The 11,448-nt window shown below is 41.5% G+C and overlaps 1 protein-coding gene across 7 annotated transcripts; it reads left to right on the top strand.

Moving 5' to 3' along the window:
• The first annotated feature begins 5,085 nt into the window (after positions 1-5,085).
• On the top strand, positions 5,086-9,392 carry LOC124676637. Of its 7 annotated transcripts, none has more exons than XR_006993721.1 (10): positions 5,086-5,373; positions 5,528-5,672; positions 5,760-5,834; positions 5,994-6,063; positions 7,017-7,122; positions 7,233-7,273; positions 7,484-7,577; positions 8,472-8,562; positions 8,660-8,716; positions 9,072-9,392. XR_006993721.1 is itself a non-coding variant. In XM_047212679.1 (5 exons), the coding sequence occupies exons 1-5, from the start codon at positions 7,271-7,273 to the stop codon at positions 9,099-9,101; spliced, it is 318 nt and encodes a 105-aa protein (XP_047068635.1). In that variant the 5' UTR covers positions 7,129-7,270; the 3' UTR covers positions 9,102-9,392. The 7 variants fall into 7 exon arrangements, 2 of the variants coding, with proteins under 2 accessions (XP_047068635.1, XP_047068634.1); XR_006993723.1 differs by having other exon boundaries at positions 8,318-8,562; XR_006993722.1 differs by having other exon boundaries at positions 8,312-8,562.
• The last annotated feature ends 2,056 nt before the right edge of the window (positions 9,393-11,448 follow it).

Here is an 11,448-nt window from a genome sequence, read left to right as displayed (position 1 = left end):
TAACTCTTATGCAAGACTTATTAATACTTGTCTTGAAGTACTATTCATGAAAAGTCTTTGCTTTATGATTCACTTGTTTACTCATGTCATTACCATTGTTTTGATCGCTGCATCCACTACATATGTTTACAAATAGTATGATCAAGGTTATGATGGCATATCACTTCAGAAATTATCTTTGTTATCGTTTTACCTCGCTCGGGACGAGCGTAACTAAGCTTAGGGATGCTTGATACGTCTCCGACGTATCGATAATTTCTTATGTTCTATGCCATATTATTGATAATACCTACATGTTTTATGCACACTTTACGTCATATTCGTGCATTTTCCGGAACTAACCTATTAACAAGATGCCGAAGTGCCGGTTCTGTTTTCTGCTGTTTTTGGTTTCGAAATCCTAGTAACGAAATATTCTCGGAATTGGACGAAACGAAGACCCGGGGGCCTATTTTTCCACGGAGCTTCCGGAAGACCGAAGAACATACGAAGTGGGGCCACGAGGTGGCGACACCACAAGGCGGCGCGGCCTAGGGGGCCCGCGCCGCCCTATGGTGTGGCCCCCTCGTCGGGCCCCGACTCTGCCCTTCCGCCTACTTAAAGCCTCCGTCGCGAAACCCCCGATGCGAAGAACCACGATACGGAAAACCTTACCGAGACGCCGCCGCCGCCGATCCCATCTCGGGGGATTCGGAGATCTCCTCCGGCACCCGCCGGAGAGGGGATTCATCTCCCGGAGGACTCTACACCGCCATGGTCGCCTCCGGAGTGATGAGTGAGTAGTTCACCCCTGGACTATGGGTCCATAGCAGTAGCTAGATGGTTGTCTTCTCCTCATTGTGCTTCATTGTTGGATCTTGTGAGCTGCCTAACATGATCAAGATCATCTATCCGTAATACTCTATGTTGTGTTTGTCGGGATCCGATGGATAGAGAATACCATGTCATGTTAATTATCAAGTTATTACATATGTGTTGTTTATGATCTTGCATGCTCTCCGTTACTAGTAGAGGCTCTGGCCAAGTTTTTACTTTTAACTCCAAGAGGGAGTATTTATGCTCGATAGTGGGTTCATGCCCGCATTGACACCTGGGACAGAGTGACGAAAAGTTCTAAGGTTGTGTTGTGCTGTTGCCACTAGGGATAAAACATTGGCGCTATGTCCGAGGATGTAGTTGTTGATTACATTACGCACCATACTTAATGCAATTGTACTGTTGCTTTGCAACTTAATACTGGAAGGGGTTCGGATGATAACCTCGAAGGTGGACTTTTTAGGCATAGATGCGGTTGGATGGCGGTCTATGTACTTTGTCGTAATGCCCAATTAAATCTCACTATACTTATCATGTCATGTATGTGCATTGTTATGCCCTCTCTATTTGTCAATTGCCCGACTGTAATTTGTTCACCCAACATGCTTTTATCTTATGGGAGAGACACCTCTAGTGAACTGTGGACCCCGGTCCATTCTTTAATACTGAAATACAAATCTGCTCGCAATACTTGTTTTTACTATTTTCTCTCGCAAACAATCATCTTCCACACAATACGGTTAATCCTTTGTTACAGCAAGCCGGTGAGATTGACAACCTCACTGTTTCGTTGGGGCAAAGTACTTTGATTGTGTTGTGCAGGTTCCACGTTGGCGCCGGAATCCCCGGTGTTGCGCCGCACTACATCCCGCCGCCATCAACCTTCAACGTGCTTCTTGACTCCTACTGGTTCGATTAAACCTTGGTTTCTAACTGAGGGAAACTTGCCGCTGTGCGCATCACACCTTCCTCTTGGGGTTCCCAACGGACGTGTCAACTACACGCATCAGCTCTCTCTCTCTAAATTAATATTTACCTTATGGCGTAAAAATATTTACCTGCAGATTCTAGCATTACTTCCTGAAGACATAGTTGATTCTGAAACTCAAACACTGTAACCTTAGACCAGGTTTGTGGTTCCCACTCTTTTCATTAAATTTACATGATAGTCTCAATGATTTACTTGATTTTATCTTCCTTTTTAAATTCTTCAGATCGGAAGCAACATTTGTACATGCCCCGTTCCAGAATATGCAGAGAAGATGATCGCTGCAATTGATGAAGTGCAAGTTGATAGAAATTAGTCGCTGTCAGGCTCTCCGGCGCCGCCAGGTCCTTCTCCTACGTGTTGGACTCGGTTGCACCGCACGGCAGGAGCTTCGCGGCTTCAGCGGCTGCCCTTGCAGAGGACTAAGACGGATGGAAGAGGGTCTGAGGGTGTCAAGGCCCACGCGAGTGGGCATCCATTGGTAAGACATGAAGCCGCCCAACGTGCACCCACGTTCCCCTCTCCTCTTCCTCTCTGCTCTTGGCCACGCTGATGCCTGCATTGTGCTGGTATGTTGTGCTTCTTCCTCTGCTCTATTGCCTGGTGGTGTTCTTGATTAATTTGTTCTTGTTTATTTTCTGTTTGGTACGACAAATCAACTCGACAGCTTGTAGTAATTCGTTGTTTTAGGCCATGGGTGTGGGTGGTGAGCTTATGTGTTTGCCCGATAGACAAGAAGATGGAGTACAAGATCCAAAAGCTCACCAGTACCACAGATAGTGAGAGAAATAGGAGATAGGATGAAATAATTGGGGAAAATTAAGCTGTCATAGGTGATGACATGCCACTGTTTTATTCAGATATGATGCCCCTCCAAATAAGTGCCAATGGTATGATTGAATACGTATGTCTAATTTTCTCTTAAGTACCCCATAGGTGAATGACTGAACGACTGTTGGCGAAAATTAATATGTGTGGTTCCCATCTGTATTCCCTTTGGCTTGTGATGTTTCAACGCCCTATTCATTTTATCCATTCTTTTATGTGTATATTTATATTGTTGCAGGTGTTACCTTCTCGACAAAGGATAGAAAAGAACAATGTTAATAGCTATTTGGAATGCAAGGTTAGGATTGTCTCTCTTCACAAGATATACTTTGTATTATGCGATGAGTAACGTTGGTGATGTATTTGAATCACGACAGATGAAGGAGCAAGGATTAGGACATGTAGATGTGACTCTTCCCCAGCATCTTGTTGAGGAAAGTTTTCATAATGTGGTCTGTTTTTGTTTATTATGTGTACATTTATTGGTTGTATGAACGTAGATTTGACCCTTCGTACATAGTCTTATTTAGCTACCTTTTTTGTTGTTGTTATAGAATAGGGTATTCATATTACATAACTGGAGTGGAACTATATTCATTTGCCACTGAAAATTACATATGTTTGAAAGACAATCTCTCTTCTTTGCTTACCGGGAGCTGCTAGCAAAAGTACATGCATCTTTTTCTTAAGAAGATAATAATATGGTTTGAATTGGTGATTAGCTGGTGTCTTAGTTTTGGACTAATGCTTGAAAATAATTAAATAGTTGTGAAGTGGTGAGAAACTGAGAATGGTACTGATATATGCACAATGTCAGGCTGCTTTTGAAGGATGGAACAAATGCATGAACATTTCATATGGTTAACAAAATGCATATTTATCTATTTCAGGATGTTGCGCATTATGCTCTTTGCTTCTCTATTACTTGACAGGTCTCGGAGTATTACTTGACAGGTCTCGGAGACGCAGAAGAACAAAGCCACGGCACACCATCGTGCTCTTCTGAAGGTGATCTAAAATCCTTATATATTTTCTTTCAATCAACTGGAATCTATTCCATTGCATCGCATGCTATTGTGTATAATCCTAAGAAGCGACTTACCTTGCTTTACTTCACAACACAAATTAGGTGGGTTGGAGTGCTGTCAAAGTACTGCAAAATCTCTTGAAACATTATAAATGAACACCTGGGCCGAGGTATGCGTCTATAGGTCTTTATGGGCGGCGAGGCAAAAAAAAAAGGTGTAGAGAAGGAGAAGGTACATAATAGAAAAGATTTCTCAATAACCCGCTTTGCTTCCAGTTCTTGGCCTGCTTGCGCCATTGCAGGGACTTCCAATTGGAAAATCTTCTGTTGAAATGTCATGACATTTCTGCGCTGATCCCGCTCCTCTTCTAACTATTACTATCTTAAATTCTTAGTGAAATTTTTTTTTGCAAACAAATTATCTTTTCACCAGAGAAGGTTGATTTATCTATTTTCACCTAAATGGTGGCCTCCTTGCTCTCCTTTTTTCCCTTAGCGCCACTAATGGTATTCTGCTTAGAGTCTTTTATACAATGTTTCAGGTTTCACACATAATCAGCTGAGACTCTTTTATACAAAGATTCAGGTTTCAGGCTTTCAAATTGTTCAATTCCATGCATAAATTCAGCATTGAGGATTTTATATAACAATCTCATGGCTTCATTTTTTCATTTCACCTCCAGCTTTCAGAGTATTAGATTTGTACTGAATACCAAGTACATTGCATGATATTGTCTGCAACTATTGCTGCCATTTAGATGTTAAAATTACTATATGACTACTGGATCTGAAGATTTGCGCATACTCTATTTTTCAGAAATACATTTAGTGCTTTGGATCCTGAGTGGTAGATTTTTTATGCATTTCTTGCAATGATGAAGTAGACTGCATGCCTATACTATGCTCTAATTCGATTTGGACACCATGGAGAGAGCAAGTGCCGGTTGAGCGGAAGCAGAAGAGCGCCACAAATATAAAGCTACTTTGTACTTTTTAGGAAAATAACATTACTTCTTAACCGACTAAAACTTAGAGTTACAATACTATCTCGCTTTGGCATTGCCGTTCAACATTAGCTAAAGTTCCATACGAGAATTGTTGTTATTGCCATTCTTATATTGAAACTTTAGTATTGTTTTCCTCGCTTTTCCATTTGGTCGGAGACATAAATTATTTGCACGTAGTCATTTATTCTTTGCTCTTTGTATGTACTTCTCAAGAAAATAACACTCCTTTTTAAGCGATTACAATTTATGATTACACTTTTGTATTGCTTTTGTCTGTGCGCCGGGGCGCACCGGGTCATCTAGTGTAAGAAATTGAGAACAAGCAAGTGCGTGTAGGTTTGCCCTATGTGAGATAGTCACCTGTTGCGCGTCCAATGGGCGCTGGCGTCGGTTGGTTAATCGATACTAGAATATATCGGCGCCTTCCCGAACCCTACCCCTCTGCTGGCGGCGACTCCCCCCACGCCCTTCTTTTCCCCGCAATCTCACCAAGCCTCTCCACTCCACTCTTCGTCCCGTCGGGGTTGCTCTCCTGCATATCCACCCGTGGATCGGCCTCTCTCCAAGACACAACCATGCTCCTCGTGATGAAACCCTAGGGGCGGCGGCGATCTGAGGCGGGAGGTGCTGTGCCGGCCATGGTTGCTGGCGGAAGGACCTCTGGAGATAGCGATAGCTTGACATCCATGGCGGAAACGGCCGGACAGGTAGGCGCTCTCTCCTCTCCCTCTCTCCAGCTTCTCAAACCCTAGCGCCGCCCGCTCTTGGTCGTCTCATCCGGCGCTGCCGGTGACCGGGAATCGGCCGACGCCGTCCATCTCCTCCCACCCGTGATCTCTCCCTGAGCTTCCCCTCTCACAGCTTGTTCTTGAACATGGAGGAAGGACGCGACCGAACCGAACACAGACAACGACCGGCCAGGAGAAAGTTGTTCGATCCACTGTTTCGGCGGTTTGCTCCAGCCAACTTGGTCGGGCTGCTGCAGCTCCAACCTGTGATAAATAAGGTAGATTTCTGCTCCCATTTTCTTTCTTTCCATTTTTTCCTCATTAGCTATGGAATGTTAGCTAACTGATGATGTTATTTTCCATAGATGGTTGAGAGGATTTACATGGTAATCGGTAATCGCCCACCTTGGCTCGCGGGAGGTCAGGAACAGGACATCCAGGTCATTCCCCTCTCTGATAATCCTTTTTGTTTGTGGGTTAGTACACTGGATAAACAGAGATGTCAAAATAAATTGGATATTTGGCCTACTTTTTAACCAATATATATATTCTGTGATCATACATATACTCAAGATTTGATGTTTTGTGATTTGATTCAGCAACAACCTCAAGAGCTCAAAATGTTGCAGGCCAATGTGTTTCCTTCTCTTCATTAGATCAAGTCCAAAGGTGATTACTTTCTATTGTTATATAGCCGGCATGAAATAACCTGCTACTTTGTTAGTTTCATGAAGTTGAGCAACAATAAGAAATTTAAAATACTCTTCTGTTTTTATAAATGAAACTATATGATATCTTTATGCAAGCAATAAGATCAGAAGCTCCACCGCTATCACCAGCAGACATGCTCTCAACTTCGTTTGTGATGAGTACAGGCTACGGCTTAGGCTTCTTTGTCCTGTGACAATGTTTGACATTTTATTATAACAGAAATAAATCAATAGTGCAAAAAAACTCATGATATGTTCTGTAGTACAGACCGGTTGCCACTATAATTTATAGTATAGTTGCTGATAATTCATAGTACCAAGATCTGCCATTTGGCTTCACCCTGCAAGAAGCAGTCATTTATGTTAGCTAACTGTGGTTAATGGAAGTTACTAGCGAAGATTTTTTTTTTTGGCATTATAAGCAATACAATTTCCCCTTCAGCAATGTCGATATTTTAATGCCTGCTATGCAATCTGCACATAATGTAGAGTTAAGAAACTTAATTGATCTGGTTTTGTTCCTCTGATGGCCTTTTCAAAGTATTAATTTGTCCTAGCTAGACACAAATCCTTCACACGTGAATGTATTATAAGACACCACATTTCGAGCAAAATGGAGATTGGGTGACTTTTTTTTCTATTGCGATTGAACTACATAATGGTATCCTGAACATTATTGTGTTATTCTTGCGTGGCTATTTTCTATCTTTCCAAGCAATTGCCATTTGCCCCTTTTCTGCTTATATAGTGTGGTATCTTTGTAGATTTATTATTTGGACCCTTTATTCGATTGTTTCCTGTTTATGATCCTCTTAATAGGATGTTGTGGTTACTACTATCCTTAAGGAGAAATGTAGTGCAGATCCATTTGCTTGCCTGGGTGCAATCTGATACTTTTTATTTTGGCTACAGATGCCTTGGGACAGATTTTGGGTGTTTCTAAGTTGGGCCATGTTTGCATGTCGACTAACACATCTGACAATTCTAAGAGGCTTTATCGCTTTCTTAGAGATGGCAGGTTAGATCCTTGTTTTGTACTAGGCAATTGGGATGTCAATCAATATGTTTTTACTTTAAACTATCTTTGTCTATTGCTACTGTTATGAATATACCCCTTTTCTGTTTCAGTTTCAATGCAGATGATATGTGTGGACAAATGAAGTGGCATGGTATGGAACAACTGCCTCGTTTATGTGGCTGAAGAATACAAATATATTAATAATTATTTTGCTCTGATCATTTAGTCGTAATGGATATAAAATAGCTTATTGTCAGCCTTGATAGATGTAATGCAGTATAACTAAACGAATCTTTCGTTTTTTCCTTCCATTTCGAGTGATAGATAGTAATTCACATTTATTTTTCTCCTAAATCTGCAGGTAGGTGAGTTGTGTTTGTTGAAACACATCTACAATCTAGAGATTATGCTCGGGAAAACTGGCAAAGGAAGGTGTATAAATAGTTTATTACAAGGTAAATTCAATTTTGCTTGCTTTTTTACATGCATATTGGTAATTTCGTATAGATTAATAGCAAGTTGATATTTTTTAGCAGTCTTTGAAGGTACCTACGTACAAGTTGTTTGATGTAACCTTCATTATGTCCAAAGATTAATTGATATGAATATTTTTGTGGATCATTTCCGCTCATCTATTTCAATTGAATAAAATAAATAAATAAACCATATTTGTAAGGAAACATGGCCTGTACAGAATTATTATCCCTTAAATGATTGATAGCAATATTAAATTGCCTTTATATATTATATTGTTGTGTTCCGTCTATGTGGTGTTCTTTTCTCGCATACTATAGGATTCCCTGTATTTATCAGTTGTCTAATTACATTTGCATATTTTTTTTATTTTTTTGGTTAGTCCCTTTTGTTTTTCGTCTTCATTATTTTTATTTTCCACATAGAGCTTTTTGTTATTGTACTGATCCATACCGTGCTAGCACTATCAATAAGATACATAGCTGCAATGTCATTTTTATGTGTTACCAGTTATGGTTTTTTGTTTCCATTTTGTACATGTTATCTTTACATATCTTCTCTTTATTGAAATTCTCTTTTCTTTCTCATATAGAGATTGTAAATCAGTTCATGTCCAGTTATTTGTTATTGCCTTCACATTTGATATGGTTTTTATCAACCTTATGTAGTCTATCATTTGTTTAGTTGGAGCCTAACAATAATCCTTTATGCCTAGATTCAGTCAAGAGGGAGGCTTAAGTTATGTTGCATGTAACACCTTGACAAAATAATCCTTTATGGCAGTCGTCTACCCTTCTAAATTGTTATCTCTTGAAATACTCTAAACAACCAGGACACATGTATGTGCTGATATTACTTATTTCGATGGCAAAAAGGACGATTGAGATGGATCTCATCATGAGAAGAGTATCAAGACAGGGACATGATGGAGAGAATGAAGGTTGGTGCTCGATGCATATGATTGAGGTAAAGAAACCTTATCTCTCTGTTGCTATTATGTTTCCTGGTACTATCACTATTTTCCTATTGGAGTGATCTAAGTGTTTTTCTGATCATTGTGTAGTTTTTTTTTTTGGAAGAATTGAGGAAACATAGCTCCATGGAAGTTCATCTGCATAATGTAAGTCATAACTCAAGTTTTTATTCTGTTAACGCATGCATAACCTGCTACAATCTTGTTCATGCCTACAAATTGCTTAGTAAAACTGCAAAAACAATGTGTATAAGAATTAAAAATTTATATTTCCGCTCCAATCAAATATTATTACAACGTGCCATGATTTCATATACTATAGTAAATTTGAATTATATAGTTTTGAATATTCGTATTCTTGATTTGTGGCCAAATTAGTTTGTCAATTTGTCTATTGTCAGCTTAATATAATGACGGGAATATTAACATGCAATTTTACTCTTTCTAAGGGATTAAGGCATAAAATAAACATTTTGGTCTCCTTTAACATTTTTATTTGCAGGACTGTCTATACAATTATTGGAATGGATGAGGGGAGACATAGGCGTAGTTGCAGTCATGATGTCCTTGAACAAATGTATAGCCATTAGTTCCTGGTCTATTACTTCTCATGGCTACTTGAATATGTCAGAGCCGTGTGACAATTTGATCTTTTGGTATATGTGTGTTTATTTTATTGTTTTTCTTTTTGGCATTTCTCCATTTCAGTACTGGGTATTGTGTATGTTATCTTGTGAAAGCGTTGCCAGCGGATTTTTCTGAACATCTTGTTTCTGAGAAAACGGAATGGCAAATGAGTGGAAATGACTTTGCATTTTGTTTTTCTTATGTTATGGTCCATTCCTTATGGTTTGTTGTATTCGATGAACTGGGCATTTACATTGGAAGCCTACCTATCGATTAGATTGGGGCACAGAGGACCAGTGAGGAGGCGCCCCATGGGGCGCCCCAACCACTAGTTTATGATAAACCGCGGTGGTGGACCAAGAACTGGCGCGGTCACGAGGAAAAGAGTAGGACCGAGAGGCTTGCGGTGTGCGAAGCGAACCAGCGAAGGAGCTCAAGTTGCGATTGCGATGGGCGCTAGGAGTCCGGAGAAGTACGACGTGCGGTAATTGCGTGCGATAGTACAAGGTCTCAGAGCTAATGAACGAAGAGTAATAGGAGAGAGCTAAGCTAACCTAGATCCTAAAATAGGTTTCTTGGCGTTGGTTTATTCTGCACCATTACAGTTTTTTGGGTCTGGCATCTACTCTAACTCGCAGATAAAAACAACCGGGAAGTACACGATCACGGTTGTGGAAGTATATTCAACAACCTTTTCAAGGACCCACACAGCACAAATCAAGACAATTCTAGCTCACTTTTGCAATAGCAGGCGATGCAAATTATTATCATGTGCATGTTTATAGTTGTGTTGTGTCTTTTTATTGGCAAGGCTAAGGTTACCCGTGTCGGATTGTTTTTGAAACTTTTTAGATAGTGTGGAAATTTACCATAAAGAAACACTAAGCTAGCGCTAAACATGCACCACATTGATGTGGGCATTGATGTCACGGTAAGGCGAGGAGATTAGAGCTTTTTTCAATCAAATGGTAGCGCTGCACAAGCGTATTTTCGCAGCAACGCGCGGGTATTGTCCTAGTCTACCATATAATATTCGTGGCTTTCAATAAAGTGTATGTATATTCCGTGCAATAAAAAATATAAAATATATGAAATATTAGTAAAATGTGTATGTATATTACATTAAACATTCACAAACTTCAAAGAAAATGTTCTTGTGTATCTGAAAATACAGACTACTGAAAACATAAATACTCCCTTCATACCACAAAGGAACGCTAGCCTCCTCTAGCCCAACCACCACACGCCGCCGTCCTTCGCCGGCAGCCCCCTCCCCGCTCCGCGCTCAGGCCTAGCCACCTCCGCCTCCTGCTCCTCCGACCGGCGGTCACCGCCTGGCAAGCGAGCGGCGGTGGTCCGGCTGCGACGGCGAGACCTCCAGCGGACGCTCCTACAACAACGTCGCGTGCACGCCGCCACCTCCCCCTCCCCCGCCTCCGACCACAGTCCCACCTGTGACCGCCACACCCCGCGGCGCCGCCCGTGCCCACGTCTCGGCCAAGGAGTGCGTTGACCCGCGCTCCGAGATCCACCGGGTCCGGCGCACCGTCGACAACGAGGGATTCGAGATACCCCGCCACAAGGACAGGAAACGTCGGGAGCGCCGCGTTTCCCCGCTGCCTCACCAAGGGCGCGCCGCAACCTGATGTCTACGGGTGCTTCTATTCTTGTAGACAGTGTTGGGCCTCCAAGAGCAGAGGTTTGTAGAACAGCAGCAAGTTTCCCTTAAGTGGATCACCCAAGGTTTATCGAACTCAGGGAGGAAGAGGTCAAAGATATCCCTCTCAAGCAACCCCGCGATCACAATACAAGAAGTCTCTTGTGTCCCCAACACACCTAATACACTTGTCAGATGTATAGGTGCACTAGTTCGGCGAAGAGATAGTGAGATGCAAGTAATATGGATGAGTATGAGTGGTAATAGCAATCTGAATAAAATATGGCAGCGAGTAAACATGCAACAAAACAGTAAACAAACGGAGATTTCGATGCTTGGAAGCAAGGCCTAGGGATCCTGCTTTCACTAGTGGACACTCTCAACAATGATCACATAATAGAACCACTCTACACTCTGTTGTTGGATGATGAACACCACTAATTGTGTAGGATTACACGAACCCTCAATGCCGGAGTTAACAAGCTCCACAATATTCGATATTCACTACAAGAAAAGTTGCCATGGCCGACGAAGTTGAAGTCGCACCGTGGTTGCTGGTGTACCATGGCCGACGATTTTGGTCCCTCCGTGGTGC

The sequence above is a fragment of the Lolium rigidum genome, chromosome 7 (assembly GCF_022539505.1).
Source record: "Lolium rigidum isolate FL_2022 chromosome 7, APGP_CSIRO_Lrig_0.1, whole genome shotgun sequence".
Taxonomy (NCBI): Eukaryota; Viridiplantae; Streptophyta; class Magnoliopsida; order Poales; family Poaceae; genus Lolium; species Lolium rigidum.
This window is presented reverse-complemented; position numbering and strand designations above follow the sequence as displayed.

Bases quoted from the DNA above. Each gene is read 5' to 3' on its own strand.
- LOC124676637 (XM_047212678.1), top strand. The intron at 8,563-8,659 runs GTAAAGAAACCT...ATCATTGTGTAG, and splicing joins GCTCGATGCATATGATTGAG to TTTTTTTTTTTGGAAGAATT. The intron at 8,717-9,071 runs GTAAGTCATAAC...TTTTATTTGCAG, and splicing joins TGGAAGTTCATCTGCATAAT to GACTGTCTATACAATTATTG.